Below are 18374 nucleotides of genomic sequence, written 5' to 3' on the forward strand. Positions count from 1 at the left end.
GGGGAGCCGGCGGTGGGGGGGCCCTGGCCGTGCCTGCCAGCGGTGCCCGCTCTCCGCTGGGCCTTCGCCTGCCCCACAGCCCCGCGGAGGCCTTCCACAGCCCTCCAGCACCCAGCCGGCGGTCCCCGCTCCCCGGGGAGCCCGGGGTGTTTCTGAGGAGCCCTGAGGGGGCCCGGGGGGGGGGGGGGGGGATCGTTGTCGGGGTGTGGGGGGGGCAGGCAGAGACCCAACGCTTGGCCTGTGGGTGCCAAAGGCCTCGCCCCGGCCCCGGCCCGCACCGGCAGGGACAGGCTGCGGCCCCCGCGGCTGCCCCCTCAGGCCGGGGCCCGGCTCCCCGGCCGCAGCCCCCCGCGGCCCGGCAGAGCCCCGGTCGTGAAGCCGCCGCCGCTCCCCCCTCCCCCCCGCCGGGACCGAGGTCGCGCCGTTGTCACGGAGTGGGACCGCGGGGGGGTGTCCTCCCGGCCGGCAGGGGGCGCGCCGGACGCCGAGCGCACCGCTCCGCGCGTCTCTCCCTGGGCGGGGCGCTGGGTGCGCGACGTTGCCGGCTCCCCGTGGCGCGGCGGCGTGACGTCACGGCGCGTCGCGTCCGCGACGGCGGCTGAGGAGGGTCAGGGCCCCTCACCGGCCGTCCGGGCCTCCGGCGCTATGGAGGCGGCGACGGCGGTTCCAGCCGCCTCCTCCGGCGCCTTGGTGCCCGCCGTCGGCCCGGGCACCGCCGTGGCGACGGGGAAGGAGGCGACCCCGCCGGCCCCGAGGCGCCCGAAGAAGATCCTGGATGAGGAGGCCTACATCGAGGTAGGCCGCTGGGCCCGGGAGGCCCCGCTCTCCTGGCGCCTCGGGTCCGCCCGCGGCCGGGGCAGCTCTGGGGTTGCCCGTTGGGCTTCTGCGGCGACAGCTGCGGCCCAGCCGCGGCTCGAAGCGCCCGTGGGCTGCCCGTCCTTGCCGTGCGCTGCGTGCGGCCGGCCCCCGAGCTGAGCCGGCGCTCCCAGGTGTCCCAGCGCGGCCTCGCAGTTGTCTCTCTGTTTGTAGAGTTTAGAGAAGATCATTCAGCGAGACTTCTTTCCTGATGTGGAGAAGTTGCGGGCGCAGAAGGAGTATCTGGAGGCTGAAGAAAACGGTGACTTGGAGAAAATGAGGCAAATTGCTATCAAATTTGGCTCCTCCTTGGGCAAATCATCGAGGGACACGCCTGCGCCCTGTAAGAACTGGCTCACTGGGGCACAAGGGTTTTATATCTAGTATTGCTGCTCTGGTTTATCTAACTTTGTGTAGGCAGTGCTTTCCTTAAAGATTCAAGACTGACATTGCATGGGAATTAGTATACCAGATTGGGCAGTAGGCCGTATCTGATGGCTGATGCTGAATTGCTCTTTGATGATGTTTCATAATCCCTTCTTGAGGGAATGGTTTTGGAAAAAACAACTATTGAATAACCATCCCTCCCGGGCAACTTTTGCCAAGTTCCTGCTGCCTAGCTCTAATGTTCAATATTATACTATCGAAACTCTAAGATATGTTTTGAATCCTTATTATAGTTTTAGGGGTTCTTGTTGCACCTACAAATGTGTAAGATTTTCATATATTGGAGACAGAAGGTGTCGAAAGCTTGTGATTATCAGAGGTTTACACAGCAGGTACTCAATGTCCTGTTGTATGTTGCTTTCACTTCAAGTTCAGGTGTGTCTTATACTAAAGCCCAGTCCCCAGCTGAGTGGCTGAGCTCCTGCGGTGGGGTTTAGGTGATTAGCTTTTTTGTGGCAAAGGGCATGTGTCACCAAGTGGTTTCCCTTCCCCCCCCTACTGCAGGTGCTGGCCCTTGCCTAGGTTAAGATTGTTATGCTGCTGCTTGCTTCTGTTGGCAAAAGCTGTAGATAGGGTGGCAAATATACTGGGCTGTGGCTCTCCAGTGAATTTTTCCCAGCAGGAGAAAAATAATGTCTTAGATGAGAGCAAAATCTTGTTCCGTGGTTGGGATAGAATTGAATAGAATATTTTGGAGTCTTTTCACAACTGTTTAATTACATTGTTGTTCTCTTGATGTCTTCTGTGACTTGTTTGGCACATGACCCTTGCTGTGGTGGAAGATATCACAGCAAGTGTACTGTTCTGTGCTCTAGCAACCATGTGAACTTTTTTTTTTTTTTTTTTTTTTTATGTCACAGATGTTACTCCGGCCACCTTTGAAACCCCAGAAGTGCATCCAGGTGGCCTTCCACTGGGGAATAAAGCCAAAGCTGGCGTGAAAGCTGCAGAGGAAGGTAGGAGAATAATGTTTCTCTAGCTGAATTCTTCAGCAGCAGGAAAATACTTTTGTGAGCTCTGTCTCCTGTAAGGGCTTTGGGTATTTAACAGATATTTAAACAGTTTTCTTTAACCTTCTAGTAGGTGAAAATGATGTGCGTTTTTTCTTTAACACAAATAGCTATAAATGCCATAAAAGGTTTTATGTGGAAGTTGGTTATATGTATAGTGCTCTCATAGAAAGGGAGGTATTAACCTTTCTCAGGCTTCTTCCCTCCTCTTGTTAGGAGAAGCAGAAAAAGATGATAAAGATGCACTTCCCAGTCTGGACAGCTTCTTAGCAAAACACACAAGTGAAGATAACGCTTCGTTTGAGCAGATCATGGAGGTGGCCAAAGAGAAGGAGAAAGTCAAGCATGCTTGGCTGTACAGTGCAGAAGAGGAGTATGCCCAGGTAGGGAAGCGGCTCAGCTGTACCTCTGCTCTTCCAAAGTGACACAACAGGGAAATACCATTTTACTGTGTTTCTTTCTTGTTTGTTTGATTAAATAGAATATTATCTTACCTTCTGTTTTTGAATCCTGCTATAAATATGGATGAGAATTCGTTGGCTCTGAGCATGGGGTTATTGCATTAGACCGTTGAATTACTCATATTATTGAATAAGAATAGAAAGGTCTTGATTTTGAATAGTAAGTGCATGGGGTGATCACAGCTAAACCTGAGTTAAGCCTGAGTTTCCTGGGCCTTGTGACAGCTCGTTGCTTCCTTTTGCAGTCCTGTTTTTTCCCCCCATCTGTAACGCAAGAACAGTGTTGACGTAGTTGCTGAGGATCTGTCTCTTCCTAAAGCTTTGAGACTGTGAAGCATTGCACTAAGTGCAAGTATTGCTGTTCTTGGCAGTCTCTTTCATAAGCAGCAATACCAGGGAGAGCAGCTGAGAACAGTTCCTGTTGTTTGTCCGTCCGCCCTTTATTATTTGCAGTTAGATTGTCTTCCTTATTTCAGTTCTGTTTCTATTATCAGTAATAATCCCTTCAACTGCTGAAGTAAAGTACTGTACCCAGTGTGGCTGGCTGAGCTGCCTTCCGCAGCTAGCTTTGTGGGAGGTTAGGGAGCGGTTCTGGGGCTGCCATGTCAATCTTTCTCCATCAGCAGCAAGCACCTGGCACTGTTGCCAGATGTGTCAGTGATGGATGTGAGCTGCAGTGCCTTTTAATGAAGTTTGGCGCTGATGCATGAGTGTTTACTGCTGTTGTTGTGAGTGTTGTGTTTTTATCCCAGCTAATGTAAACCCTCAGAGTCTGTTACAATAAAAATGCCCTCTGTGGCTCCTTATGCTGCTTCTTTGCTCGAATGCTTTCATCCAGAATTAAAAGGCAGGCAACAGGAGAACATTCCCAAAGCACAGGGGTTGTTTCAGGTCAAGGTGAAGTTGCTGGAGCTGGTCTTGTGCTGATGTTGTGTGTCTTCCTGTCAGCCAGCACTCTGTTCAGACCTTGCGTTTCCTTGTACAGAATGTCTGTTTGCGTAGCAGACAACTTCGCTATGCCTCATTTAATGTATTCAGTGGCAATACTGCTATTTAAATGTATGTGGATGATACCTATTAAAGACAACATCAGTTGATGTCTTAATGTATAGCTTCTGGCAGTAGTTGTCTAGTTTAATTAGTGTGAGAATTTTAAAATGGAGTAACTTCTTGGTGGCTGACTGCATTCTATTAGTTTCTTTTTGGTATTGGTGATACTAGTACGCTGGTAACAGCGCACAAGTAATCATGTGAATATGTCAAATACTTCCATACCTGTACTGCCTATGGACATGTTTGGAAACTCTCTGCTAAGTGTTGAAGAAGTGTCTGTTCTTTTGTTACTGCTTGCCTCAGCTAATACAGTTTGCATGAGACTAGGATGGTACACGTCTCCCAAGGTTACGTGCCAAAGCCTTGTAGACTGCCTTTATATTGGGTATTTGTATTAGATATGTGTCATAAGTTTCTCTTCCCTTATTTAGCAATGAATGCTTCATTTGGATTTTGATTAGTTGATAGAGAAAAACCAGAAAAAGTTTGAACCGTCACAAGTGTTGTCACAAGATGTAATAAACAGTCATAAAGATAATCTTTCTGAGAAGTTACTTCTTTAGTTCTCACTTGATTTTATACCAGAACTGCATATGGAGTTGTTTGCAAGCTTACCTGGGAACAGGATGGTTTCTGAAATGCCATTTGCCAGTCAGAGGGTGCTTGTGCCATGCCAGATGCAAAGTGTGCTAGGGCAGGTAGCTGAGCTCATGATTGAGCTCTCCAAGTTGTGTATGCCTGATTAAAAGACTGCAGGAGTGTTTCAGACCTGATTATTTTTTTTTTCCTTTTTTTAATTTTTTGTTCCCATTGCCCTTTCAGCGACGAAATGAGAACCTGGCACTTCCTTCAGCAGAGCAGCAAGCTCTGGAGAATGTGAAAGCTGGACTGGAGACCTGGGAATACACGGCTCGAAACACCCTCATGTATTATCCGACAGGTGAGACACACAGGTTTCTCAGGAGAGGGATTGGTTCTAGGTGGGTTGACTCTAAACAGTGCTTACAGTACTTCTATAGATGACTGAGCAGCTCTTACTGGTAATACTGCACTTTTCCTTCTGTGAAGCTCAAGATATGCAAAGTTGTTTAAAAAAGTCTTATTTTCCTTTTTTTTTTCCTTTCCTTTTCTTTCTTTGGACCTTGCTCCTTTGCTTCTGATTGCAAAGTTTGATCATCTTCTATTTGTTGTTGAGAACCTCATTATCTGTATTATAGAAGCACTTGTTTTCAGGAGCCAGAAGGTCTTTCCAGTTTGGTCTATCTTATTTGTGAGCACTTTCTTGTCATCTTTATTCATTCATTGCTTCTGCTCAAAGAGTGCTCCTTGGGCTTGTTGGTCCCTTGGTTGCTACAGAAAACTACATAATTTTGTAGACACAGCTATAAATGACACAGCCAGCTTCTTTTTTGGCTATAAAGGTACACTTGGCAATTTCTGCAAACCAGTAAAGTAGAGAAAAGAAAGTCTTGTTAATGGTTTTCTTAAAAAAAAAAAAAAAAAAAAATCTGATCTGTAATTTATAGACTTCAGGTGTTACAAAGCATATATCTAGTGCAAATTTTGTTTTAAATTGCTAGAGATACACGATACACACTGCAATTGCTGATGGATTCTGTGTTGTGTAGGAATGTGTGGCAAGTGTCACGTTGGTTGGGAGCTTTACAGCACGCTGCCTAGTGTTACCTGAGCCCTTTCTTAAAAGACATTTTGCTTTTCAAGGTGTACCTGATGAGGATGATGTATTTAAGAAGCCCAGGGAAGTTGTCCATCGAAACACCCGTTTCGTGAAGGACCCTTTTAGCCAAGCCGTGAGCAAATCACAGCTCCAACAAGCTGCAGCCCTCAATGCTCAGGTTGGATAATTTTACTACTTCTGACTAAAATTTTGTTAGACTCTGCCCTCTGGTGTTGTTCATTAACCAGAATTGTGTGTGTGCTAGATACAGCTGACTCACACCTTTTTCCACATGAATGGCATTGTCTTTTTTTACTTCAGTACAAACAGGGCAAAGTGGGACCAGATGGGAAAGAACTGATACCCCAAGAGTCTCCAAAAGTGAATGGATATGGATTTGTGGCTACCCCATCTCCTGCCCCTGGTAAGAGGGTTTTCTTATTTTTTCTGTTGTGAGAGGACTGCTACTGCACTTATTTTGTTGCTCTGTTTGTTCAACCCTGAGGTATCACTGTTGGTTTAGACAAGGAGGTAAGCCTTCTATCTGTGTACGTCTCATGAGCTGGTGACTTGCTTGTGTACTGTGTATGCCTGCTCAATGCAGTACTTAAATCCTAGTCAAATACTCTGGCAAGAGAAGTCGTGCGGTGTCCGAGAGGCTCTGAGCAAGCTCCTGTGCCATTGCTTAGGAATCATCAAGAGGGCGGTGAGCCTTCCTAGGCAACTGGTGTGCTGTGACTGCTTGTTTTATTCCTGGGTGATGCTTCTCTAGAGCTTAAAGATAATAATTCAAACATTTCACAAACATTAACCTTCCAACGAGTTCAGGTGCTCTTTTTGCAAAACAAGGAGCATTCGCGTCAGTGTGTCCAGTAGTTTGCTGAGTGATGGTTCAGCCTGGCTCATAGGGATGTGGTATATCTTGCTTCCTTCACAGTAACCTACTGTTTTCCTCCAGGTCTGCTGCTTTCTAGGTTCTTCCTTTGAATATGCTTGTGTATTATGGATTCCTTTTGTTTAGATGTATTAGCGACAGGATACTTTCGGTTCGAACAAACTGATTATTTTTGTTGCAGTTGAAATGTGGTATCTGAATTTTTAGCTGTTCTTCACCAGCCATTATGTTTCCCTGTCTTTTGTTATTGTGCTAAAAGGTGAACATACTGAGGCTTTTCCTCTGGAAAGCCTGTAGGTGGCATTTGGATTGCACCTCGTTTCTCCATTGTAAATGCCTTTTCCAAACCCTGGACAGCAAGATTTTCTAGCCAGTGACTTAATTGGGCTCTTCAAATCTATTCTGCAGTTGTAGCTGTTAGACAAGGTGCAGTCACTGTTTGGTACAGGCTAGCCTCAAGATGAATTGAGGTTACATTAGGCCATTACATGTATCTTAACTCCTCTGCCCGTTTCCCTGCTTTTAAATAGTTCCCTGTATTGAAGGAATTTTCATACAATAGCAGAGGGGAAGACTAGTACCGTAGAGGAAAAAAATGAAAGTGTCACTAAGCAAAAACTGACCAAATGGAAAAAATATGTATATGGAAAGGATAGTGCTTGGGTGTTGTAACCTAGAGGGTGACACAGCCACAGCCAATCCTGCGAGTTTAAGGTCATGCCCTTTTAATGGGAACCACATGTTACTATTCAACATTGGCTGTGACTTCCTCTGCAGTGGAGGGGCTCCTTTGTGTGTTGATGAGTTTACTGCATTTCATAATTTGCTTCTCTGGATTTTTTGCGGTGAATGAATAGTCAAACGTTTTGCATGAGCATGACTTTTTAAATTTGTTTTTAGGTGTGAATGAGTCTCCTTTTATGACATGGGGTGAAATCGAAAGCACCCCTTTGCGTCTAGAAGGGTCAGAAACGCCATATGTGGACAGAACACCTGGACCAGCCTTCAAGGTATTTCATGTCAGGAGTCAGCACGTCATTCTTTTGGGGGGGAAGGACTAAGAAGGGAAAGGCAAGTGAGTAACTAATAGATTAACATTGTTGTGGGAGTGTGATGCATCTCTGGGCTGTTTTCCCAGTCCTTGAGACTAATAATCTAGGTTCTGATTGGAGGGTGGAGGTGGACATAGCTCCACATGAAAGCTACTTGGTGGAGATACCTGAGGTGGAACACACACTGTTGGCAGGAGAGTGAGACTCGATATTTGATTATGGGCCCAGACAGAGAGGCTTTCAGAGGAAGCTCAAGAGGCACCTGATTTCTCTGATTTTAATGTATGAATGGGTAGAAGTTGTAGGATTTCCCTCTGTCTTGATCTTCTGGCTGTCACAGCCTGAGGCAGGTATATCACTTGAGAGCAGAAAAGGCGCGCTGGCTTTGCTAATGGCACCTGACCCTGCATGCCACCTGTCTCCTGCTGGTGTCATTGAATGTGAGCTGTCTGAGACTCTTAGTTTAAGAAAGGTGTAATATGCTATAGGTGCATCTGTTTTGTCGGACTCCGAAGCCCTTGACTGATTCTCCTGCTGTTTAGCAATGTCTGTGTTTGCCTGAGAGCTGGCTGGCTACAGGCCAGGCTAGGCAAGACACAGGTGACGTTGTTTGTCTAGGAGAGACAGCAGGAGGAAATGCCAGAGGTAATGGCTGCTTCCTTGACTGAACTGGTTTTACCATTTTTGTTTCTTGCTAAGGCAGGTTGAAGGTCTCCCTCTGTTCTCCCTGGCTTTTATATAGCAGCAGAGAGGTGTGGGCTGACCCCACTTCTCCCTGGTTTAGATCCCTGTAGGCTGGAATCCAACTGTAAAGGTGCTTTGACTCATTTATGCAGCACTCGTATGAGCGCATTGGTGAGTGAACCGTGTGATGCATTTATAGATCCTGGAGCCTGGGCGCCGTGAGAGGTTAGGACTCAAGATGGCCAATGAAGTGGCAGCTAAAAACCGAGCAAAGAAGCAGGAGGCACTTCGAAAAGTGACGGAAAACTTGGCCAGGTGAGGCTTCTGTTCTGACAGCAGAACTGGGGATGTGTATTTTCTGATGAGACTTGCATCAACATATGTAGAAAGGGAGGAATTATATGAGTACTGGAAGCAGGAAGAAATACAGTCAAACTAAATGTTTTTAGAAATTAAAAAAATTAATTCCTGAGGAAAGGTGGCTGGTGGCAGTCCCTGATACTCCCTGTTATCAACATTACTGTTCTGCCCTTCAGTGACCCTGCCATGCATCTGGATTGGTGTCTTGCCTCATTGCAAAGAGAAGACATGATAAGGCTTGCTTGGCTGGGTCATGGGAAGGATGGAACGGGCTCAAAGGAAAAGACAGGCAGGGCCACTCAGGTTTGGGAGGGATGTAGGAGGTTTCTCTGCACTTGTCTCTCTAGAGAGACAGGCTGCATTTACCTGCAGGCAGAATTCTGCAGCCTGTGGGTCTGTTCTGTGGGGGGACTGGACACAGAGCTCGCCTGTGGAAACATTGATGTTCTTACTGATAAATGGCAGATTTTTACTGTAAAATCTTTTAAAACTGTTTTTTATTCTATTCCAGCCTCACTCCAAAAGGACTAAGCCCAGCAATGTCACCAGCTTTGCAAAGACTAGTAAACAGGACTGCAAGTAAATATACCGACAAAGCCCTGCGGGCCAGCTATACTCCTTCCCCAGCCCACACAGGAACTCCTGGTTACAAGACCCCAGCAAGTGGGCCTCATACACCCACAAGCACCCCACAGTCTAGGACAGTATCTCAGACACCGGTATCTCAGGATACTACATCAATCACAGACAATTTACTGCAGCTTCCTAAAAGAAGGAAGGCATCTGATTTCTTCTGAGTATTCTGGTCACCAGCAAGGTGATAGTGAGCTGGCTGTGCTCAGCTGTCTGCAAACTGGATGTTGTGAGCCATTGGTAGTAAGGGGTGTCTAGATACAGCTGCCAGAATGGAAGCCAGCGGGTTACAAGATCTGGGACCAGTGCTACTTTAAGACTACATAGCTATAATAGACTGTGATGTGCTTTTTGGAAGCAGAGTATCTCCTGTTGTGGTATAACTTCACTTTGAACTGCATGGGTGGGATGCACAGGGCTGTTGTAGCAAAAGGATACTTCCTGCAATGGCAGAGAAGATTGTGGACTCTTGGAAAATGGTGATAATTTTCTAAAGATATATTTCTCTTTTTAAGATGGCCATGCATTTAAATATGTTTCTGTACAGATACGTCTATTTATAAAATGTGCTAGGCCTTCCTAAAAGGTTGAACTGGACTTTCTTCCAGCTTGTCAAACTTTGATTTTGTACTTTGCAGAAGAGGGGACACAACCATGTATGTATTCAGACATGACCCAGAATTTTAGAGTGCTTCTCTTTAATTTAAGTGGAGTTTAAACTGATGGAATGTACAGTGGGCCTGTCAGAGTTGGTACGTTATGAAAACAGTATGCATACAGTTTCAGACATCAGTTCACGCTTCCTAATAACCTGCCCTCTTACTTACTGAATCCAAAATGTGGTTGATGCACGTGTGAATTCTATAGCCGATGTAGTCAGGAACTTGAGAAATGTGAGCGTAAAAGCTGTTAAGTGTCAGCAGCACTGAAAGAAACTTTCCAATGTGTTTTGACAGTATCTTCTCATACCCGCAAACCATATCAGAGACGGGTCTTTTGAGAATAATAGTGTTAAGCTGTTCATTCACCTCAGCAGATGTACTGTGTCTTCTGTTGCTATACTTTGTAAAGCAAAAGATGAGGACTATTGCCGAAAGGGTCCAGAGAAGCTGAAGTTGAGAACCAGCAGTTCACAAGTTAGACCAACTTTGTGATATTGTTAAAACCAGCCATCCTTAAGAGGATCTCATTTCCTTCTCCTCTCCTTCCCCTTCTGCAGAATGGGATTTGGCTTCCTGCTTGTGCTCAGGCTTTCCTTCACACAGGTTTTGGGAACACTCACCCTCTTCTGCAGCTGGCGGAGGGGAAGGGATTGTGGATTTTGGAGTCTGCAACCATGAGTGTTTCAAAACTTCATCTATGTGCAACCTCTGAGACACACTAGGCTGGAGCAAATGGTAAATGAGGTCCTTGCACTCTGCAGTCAGGTGTTTTGAGTTGGGGAAGGGAATCCTGTGTTGTTTCTGAATGCAGATCATTTTCCTGACATTGGAATCATCAAATGGCATTAAAGCGTAGACCATTGTATACAGGATGACGCCCAGGCTCCATATGTCAGAAATCCTGGGGTCACAAGGAATGCCCTGTAGCACTTCAGGGGCTGCGTACGCAGCAGACCCGCAGAAGGTTTTGCTGAGAATAGTTCTTCCATTTTCATCCCGAGACAAGGGTTTGGAAAAGCCAAAGTCTGACAGCTTGATGTTGAGGCCTTCATCGAGAAGGATGTTCTCACATTTCAGGTCCCTATGAGCGAAGTCTGAGTCGTGGCAATACTTGATGGCAGAAGCCAACTGCTGAAACTTGATGCGAGCGACGTCCTCTTCCATAGCTCCTGTGATCTTGATGTAGTCCAGGAGGTCTCCCTTTGCCCCCAGCTCCATCACAATGTACACTTTCCCAGCTGATGTCTCAAAAATCTCATAGGTTTTGATGATTGAGGGGTGGCGCAAATGTCTCAAAGCCTCTATTTCCCTGGGGAGAAATCTTTCCAGGAAGTCCCGAGGAGTTTTCCTCTTGTCGATTATCTTGACGGCCACGTTGCATTTCAGCCAGTTGCAGTAGGCAGATTTCACTTTGCCGTAAGAGCCTTCTCCTAGCGTGTTGCTCAGGCTATAGCCTTTCTTTCCAAGCACCACAGCATCATCCATGGTGGGAGAGCTGGGGGGAGCTGCATGAGTTGGTGCTGGTGTGCATCATGCGTGGTGGCAGGTGGTGGGCCCACACACCACAGAGGCTGCCCCGGGGCACTGGCCGGCACCCCAGTGCTGGCCGCTGTGTGATGTCACAGGCAGCCGCCCCTGTGCAGGGCACTTGGAAGGACCTTCCAGTCCATTTATAAAGCTACTGGATAACGTTGTGCAGGGCAAAACTTAACATCAGGTTGCTGAGAGACATCAGTTGTGCTCTGCCTTCTTCATAAAAGGATCTTTATATTTAGTTTCGCTAACAGGATGCAAGTAGCTTAAATGTTTTTCTTTTTCTTTCCTAAAATGTACCTTGTACCTAAGTCATCTTATATTCACATTAGCCAGGTGAAATTTCGTCTTGTCTTTTTATATGTCTCAGAAGATCTTTCAAGCCCCGCCTGGGCTTGCTGGGCTTGCTCCTTGTTGGCCAGCTTTCCTCAAAAGGGATGGGATGCTGCTTTTCTTGTCTTCACTGGGGCTGTGTTCAAGAACTGGTTTGGGTTTTTTATTTTTTTTTCCCCTCGTGGGCTTGTTATGGGAAGGAGGTGGCTTCTCGTAAGTTCATTTCCTCATTGTTCATCCAGCCCCTCCATTTTGTAGCTCTGATAATTGGCTGCTTTTGTGGGCTTTGCAGCTGGCTTTTTCTTAAACCCTTACTTGGTGGGGGAGTTCTGACTTCCAGCTTCTGGTGTTCTTGAGAAAGGCTCACACCAACACCTTCCTCAGAAGGGCTCTGAGGATTACTGTTTTGCATGTTGATTGCTTCGCTGTAATCGGTCTCTGGGGCTTTTTGCTTTGCATCGATTTCAGCTTTTTCAAATTTGTTTTTACAGCTGCTATGTGTATGACTCCAAAGACTTGAGGATGTTGATGATCACAACACAGGGGCTAGGGACTGACTGGTTCGTCCACCAGCATGGATGACAATATTCTGAAGAACAGAAGCGGTACTTCTGACAGCCACACTGGGGCTTTTTTTGGTTTTTTCCCTCCCATTCTTTGAAACTTTCGGCTGATTTTTATAATTAGCCAAAAAAAGGAAGAGCAGTTTTAACCATACATGGCCTGCACTCAGGGCTGTGTGTGCTCCAGTGTGAGCTGACCTTTGAGTGTGGGATGAGCACGTGTATGGTGTGATCCAGCCTGGAGAAGCACCGAGCACCTTTCAGCAGGAAGCAGGCGTAGCCAGATGTGTACACTTTTGCACCACGCCTGAGTATGAGACAGCTTGTGTAACACTTGGCTGTCTTGACATTTACTATAATCAGGTGATGTTTTACTGAGGGAACATCTATGGAAAATCTTATGCAGCTCTTTGAGCAGTGCCTGCAGCCTTCTGTAAGGTCCAGGGTGTTTGATGCTCTGTTTGGCTTGGTGGAGAGCTTCCTCCGGTGCGGTTTCCACTGCCACTTCCAAAATTCCTGTCTCTGACTGAAAAACCCTTCCAAGCGACTCGATTTTTATAGTGCACCTTGTAAAAATCAGTTGATCAACATGGCATTGCTAGGAATTGTGACTGCAAGAAATAGTGATTTTCGGGGGGGGGGTGGTTCAGAAATAATTGACGGCTCAGTTTTTTCTTCAAGAAAAAAATTATTCTCAGGTACTCATGAATGAATGTGAAGGGAATCCATTTACTAATGTTTCCATGTTTCAGAGATGTTCTTTAAGGACTGAACTGACTAAATAACAATGAAGTTTTTAGGTAATTTTAAAAACTAATTATTTATTTCTTAATGATCACACGATCTGCTTATTGCCATGAAATGTAGGACCTCTCTGTTAGGGTATGCAGGCAGATGGTCAGGCCCTGGCCCATAGTTTGGGTCACTGAACGGACCAGGAGGGAGGAGCAGATGTGACATGAGAGATGGCTGGATGCAGCAGGTAACAGGTACTGGTACAGGTAGTGCTGGAGCGCAACAGAGAGCACCTGGGGAAATGGCTGAGCTTCACAGATGATTGAGGAGGAGCACGGGGACCACCTGGTGAGGTGGAGGTGACCAGTGAGAGGTGTCAGAAACACCAAATTTGGCTACAGATGTAGCAAGGCTGGGCCCAACAGGAAAATTAGAGGACAGTTATTTTGGGGAGGAGACAAGGGTGAGAGAAGAACAAGCATGGGAACATGGAGAGAAGTTGGGATATGGGCTGGATGCATGGAAACAGGCTGTCATCAGCGTGCGTATCTCAAGCATGGTGCCTGATCTCCATCTTCTTGTTAGATGATTCCTACCCATTTGCTGGGTGTGGGAGCTCTCTTCTGGGCATGGGATGCATGTAAAGGCTGGGCAGTGTTTGAGGGACCGTGGATGGGGTGTACACGGGGGTCAGAAGCGGGATGGGGTATGTGTCTTCCATAGCATTTCAAACTGGTTGTGCTCATACCAAGATGTAGCTGAATAACAGAGAGGGGAATATGATATCTGAGAATGATTAGTTCCATGTTGTGCAATTCATGCTTAAAAGCAGATTGCATTAAATGTCCTGTGGGACGGTGTTGGTTTTGTGTTTGCCCTCAAATGAAGTAACCTAGACAGCCCTACTAAAATCACAGTCTCAATTCTGCCAGACTAAAGGGCCTTCACATGTTTGCTGGAAATGTAATTTATTTTCAATGAAATGCTATAAAACTGGATCTCTTGAAGGGGATGTAGTGCTCTTCAGATGGGCTATTCTTGTAATGCCTGCTGTAAAGTCTGGTCTCTGCTTCCTGCTGCAGTTCAGCCCCTGCTATCTGTAATTACAGAATCAGTAAACTCTTTTGTCGCCAGATATTTTTGCTGCTGTAGCACTAGCAGGTAGTGTGCCTTACAGGGCCAAATCCAGTGTGAAAAACCATCTTGGTTCTTGATGACTTGTGGGTTCCTCCCCCCCTCCCATTTTTCAGAGAGTTATCTTCCTTTTGCTGTTCCTGTATATCTGCATTTTCCTATGTGCAAGGCCCAACACACTTTCTCCCTCAGCCAAAATAGCACCTGGAGCTCTCCTAACACCGCAGGGGTGGTTCGTGGTGAGCAGCAGCAGCGGCAGGGCTGGCTGCGGTGGGTTACCGGCTGGTGGCAAGAAACTGTGGGAGCCCCAATGGACCTGGGGCCGTGTGGTGTGACGGGGGGCTGTAACATCAGCACGTGCGGAGTCTGTGGGTGCTTGCCTGAGCAGTCTGGGGCTTGGTTCCTTGCTCCGTGCAGGAAAGAAGCTGAGGGACCACAAGGGATTCTTGTTCTTAGAAGGGGATGGGAAAGAGGGGGGATTGTGGTCGATTTGGAGAACAGCAGAATGTAATTCCTCGAGAGAAAGTTGCAAGAACCGTTAGTGAAGAGCCAGTGAGGACGAGGGGTGGGTTGCCATAACCCACATGGAGAAGGCAGGCTCAGATGCCTTAAAGAAGCAAAACACTGATCACACCAGAGGTGACTGCTGCTCTTTTCTTTGTGGGGCACAGGGAAGAAAATGCTGAGCAGCAGACAAGCAGCAGCGCAGGGTTTGGTGAGTTGAGGTGAGAAGAGAGACTCAGTCACCCCATGCCACGCTTTGAGCAAACAGCCAGCCCGGAGCGGGCAGGAGGCTGTACTCCAGCTTAGTTTTGGTGATCCCCTGTGGCCTACGTGAGCTGTCTTGTGGCAGGGAGCTGGGTCTGCAACGGGACTTCCCAAAGGCACCGAGCCCCAGGCTGGTTCCCTCTGCGCTTCACCCTCAGGGCCAGGAGCGTTTCGCTGGGGCGCAGGCAGCCACCCCTGCCACGGTGCAGGGGCCGCAGCTGTGCACCCCCCCGACGGCAGGTTCCAGGCTCTGCGCTGCTTTCTACTTCTCCGATTACTTAGCTCGGAAGTGAAGCTGTGGTTAGAGATACTTTGTTGTTTGGGAGGATGGGGCTATTTCTCTACAAAAATTAAGGAAATGGATCTGCTCGCTCAGGGGAGTGGGAGACGGAGCAATTCCTGCTTCCTCATCTTTGCATTTGTTGCCTCAATCCCACCTTGCTGCTGCTGGCCCCGCAGCAGCCGGCTGCAAACCCCAGCCAGGGCGAGAGCCGGGTCGGGCTGCCCTCCCTGTGAGCCCCTTCCCTCTGCTCCTCAGGGACACGGCATCTTTTCTCTGCTGCTTTTTGGGCACTGGTGATCTGCACTTGCTGGTTAGAGAAACGCTCGTTCCCAGTAGCAAACTGGGAGTGCCTGGGACGTGCCAGCTCCCACACGCCCTGGGCAGAGGTGTTGGCGTGTTTTCGCTAGCGTGTGCTGTCCTCACCCCTCCTGCCCAGGGCATCGGGCTGCCCCCGGCTTCTCCCAGTGCAGCCCCCAGCTTCTCCCAGTGCAGCCCACGGTGCCTGGGACTGGTGCAGCCGCACAGGGCAGCTCTGCCTCGCACCTGCCTGCGGCTCGGCCGAGGCGTTGTCAATCCCATAACGTCGGCCTCTGCCAGCGTTACAGCGCTGGGCACAGCACAGCCTGGGGAAATGGGTGCCTCTTACCCTTCACCTTTGTGCCGCTGTGTGGCTGGGCCATTTATTGCCTGTTTGCTCAAGGGCGCCGTGCGGGTTGCGGCGCTCGCCTGGCACACGTGCGTGCTCCGGACCTGCCCCTGTTCAGAGCTGGTGGTGCGCTGTGACGTGGGGAAACGAGGTCTGCCTTTTCTTGGGACAAAAGCCAGGGGCAAGCAAAGCAGCCTGTGCCCTGCTCTCATGGTGGAGGCATCGTAGGGTATTCGTTTATACGTTATCACATATGGTGTAATGCCCAGGCCCTGGGTGTCGTGGGCTTGGGGTGGATAAGGAATGTCCTGCATTAGTTTGGGGTCGGCATGTGCGGCTGGACTGCAGGAAGCCAGGCTGAGAACAGCCTCCCCCCCCGGTGTCCCTTGGGAGGAGCAAAGCTGGGGAGTTGTGACACTCGTGCCTTCGTGCTGGAGGATGTTGTCATGCTTCAGGTCCCCACGGACGCTCGGATCGTGACAGTATTTGGCAGCACATGAGAGCTGTCAAAATGGGTTTTGGCCTAAATCTTCAGACAGCTCCCTGCTGCTTGTGACGCACTCCAGCGGGTCCCCAAGCACACATCCCTGGCCCCGCAGCCCTCCTGGGGCCCCGCAGGGCTCACAGCTCCAGGTGATGGAGCCACGGCTCACGCTTGCTGCTACGCCAGCTCCAGGGAGCAACTATTCCCAGCTCTGGGCCGGCACCAATTTCCACTGTCATGTTAAACTTCACATTTAGGTTTGGAAAAAGCATCTCCCCGATGCTGCTGACCCGAGCGCAGCAATAGCTCCTGCAGGGCCGGAGGCGGCAAGTGCCCAGCAAAACTCGCAGAAGCCCCCGTCCCCCTGCCTGCAGGTCGGCAGCTGGCACCCGGCCCGGGCAGGGGCTGAGGGGAAGCAGAAGCAATGTGAGAGCAGAAGGATCTGTATATCCATCAACAACGCTCCTGAGAGAGGTTTGCTGCTGGAATAGCGAGTAATTGGTATTAACAGGGAAACAGGGCGTGCGTAAGATTGGGTCAAAATGGTCCTTATTGGAATTTCAATGTTTTATTTGAAAATTTAAAATTGTAGCATAGAAGTGGAAAACACTTTGTCGTAAAAATTAAAAAAAATAAAAACTTCCCAGGCGCTTTCCCAGGTTTTAGCTTTGACTCTGAATAGGGTTTTACTGAAAAGCTGGAATTCCCTGCAGAGGAAAGTGCCGGCTCTCTGCTGACCCCAGGAGCCACCGTGGGTCAGCCGCTGTGCCCTGCACCTGGCTGAGCCCGTGCCCCAGCACTGCCTAGACACCGCTGCTTTGCTTCCAATCGTCAGAGGAAATTCCAGCTCAATTTGGGAAGTGGCTGTTGAAGGTAAAACTGGCTTTGGATCCCAAATGCCGCCTGGGCTGACCCCCAGCATCAGGAAAGTTGTGGCGCAGGGGCCAATGCCTCCTCCCCAGGCTGGGCTTACTGGTGAGGACAGTCACCACCCTACCTGGCCTGACGTGCAGCAACACCCAGGGTCAAATTCCTACAGGCACCTGTCATTTGCAGGGCCATTAACAATGAGCCGCGCAATTAGTTTTCTTTATCCGTTTCCTCTCTGGCTGGGCCTGGGAACTGGGAACGCAGTGTTTCCAGGAGGTATGGAAACACAGGCCAGCTCCGGCACTGCTGTGGAGCTGGGAGCCGCCGCACCGGGGCCCCAGCTGCGGGGATGTCCCAGTGCCAGGTGCTGCTTGTCGGTGTCACCCCTGCAGGTGCGAAAACAGGGCCCGTGTCACCCCACGGTGGGCAGGCGGGAGCAGATTAATGAAGCGGGCAAACGACGGTCAACCTTGGAGCCCGCTGGGGCTGGGAAACCCCAGCGCCTTGTGCCTGCGCCCTGGGGACAGGCAGGGTGACCGGGCTGGGAAGTCCCAGCGGCGGCAGGGAAAGGCCGTCGTAGTGGGGATGGAGGGGACTGGGAAAGGCCGTCCTAGGGGACAGAGGAGGCTGGTTGAGGCTGTTATGGAGGGGAAGGGGAAAGGCTGTCTGGTGGTGGTGGAGGTGAGCGGGAAAGGCCAGCCCAGCTGGGGACAGGGAGGGACGGAGGGGACTGGTGGAGGCCATCCTGGGGAGATGGAGTGAACTGGGCAAGGCCATCCTGGGGGGGGTGGAGGGACTGGGGTTGCCACCCTGGCAAGGTAGAGGCCATCCTGGGGGAGATGGTGGTGGCTGGCGATGGCCACCCCGGGGGGCAGAGGGGACCGGGGGGAGCTGTCCCGGTGGGGACAGAGGGCACGGCTGGACGCCATTCTGGGGGGGTGGAGGTGGCTGGCGATGGCCGCCCCGGGGGACACACAGAGGGGACCGGTGGGGGTCGCCCCGGGGGGCGGAGGCCGCCGGTGAACGCCACGTCCCGCCCGCAGCCGCCGCCGCCGCCGCCCCCGCCCGTGCCCGATCCCCCGCGTCTCCTCGGCCCCAGCCCGTCCCCGTAGATGGGCGGGGCGTGTGCAGATACGGGCGCTCGGCCCCGCCCCCGCGCCGCCGATTGGCCGGGAGGCGCGCGGTGGGGAGGGGGGCGTGGCGGCGCGGGGTTGGAGGCGGGCAGGAGGGGGGGG

General features: G+C 49.9%; 2 protein-coding genes across 2 annotated transcripts; one reads left to right on the forward strand and one right to left on the reverse strand.

The window, feature by feature from the left end:
* The first annotated feature begins 609 nt into the window (after nucleotides 1–609).
* Nucleotides 610–9851, forward strand: ESS2 (ess-2 splicing factor homolog). Its single transcript, XM_069795090.1, has 10 exons — nucleotides 610–795; nucleotides 1030–1198; nucleotides 2163–2258; nucleotides 2529–2695; nucleotides 4649–4766; nucleotides 5549–5682; nucleotides 5826–5928; nucleotides 7300–7409; nucleotides 8335–8450; nucleotides 9007–9851. Exons 1-10 carry the CDS (start codon nucleotides 646–648, stop codon nucleotides 9290–9292), a joined length of 1449 nt encoding a protein of 482 aa, XP_069651191.1. The 5' UTR covers nucleotides 610–645; the 3' UTR covers nucleotides 9293–9851.
* A 452-nt stretch (nucleotides 9852–10303) lies between these two features.
* On the reverse strand, nucleotides 10304–11275 carry TSSK2 (testis specific serine kinase 2). The gene has a single exon (XM_009924108.2). It carries the CDS (start codon nucleotides 11273–11275, stop codon nucleotides 10304–10306), a length of 972 nt encoding a protein of 323 aa, XP_009922410.1.
* Between the last annotated feature and the right edge of the window lie 7099 nt (nucleotides 11276–18374).

This window comes from Haliaeetus albicilla, chromosome 10, assembly GCF_947461875.1.
Source record: "Haliaeetus albicilla chromosome 10, bHalAlb1.1, whole genome shotgun sequence".
Taxonomy (NCBI): domain Eukaryota; kingdom Metazoa; phylum Chordata; class Aves; order Accipitriformes; family Accipitridae; genus Haliaeetus; species Haliaeetus albicilla.

What these genes read in the sequence shown, in the direction of transcription:
- ESS2 (XM_069795090.1), top strand. Translation starts at nt 646, where the DNA reads ATGGAGGCGGCGACGGCGGTTCCAGCCGCCTCCTCCGGCGCCTTGGTG. An exon ending in CAGAAGAGGAGTATGCCCAG is followed by an intron (nt 2,696 to 4,648) that starts GTAGGGAAGCGG and finishes TTGCCCTTTCAG; the next exon opens with CGACGAAATGAGAACCTGGC. An exon ending in TACCCCATCTCCTGCCCCTG is followed by an intron (nt 5,929 to 7,299) that starts GTAAGAGGGTTT and finishes ATTTGTTTTTAG; the next exon opens with GTGTGAATGAGTCTCCTTTT.
- TSSK2 (XM_009924108.2), bottom strand. Translation starts at nt 11,275, where the DNA reads ATGGATGATGCTGTGGTGCTTGGAAAGAAAGGCTATAGCCTGAGCAAC.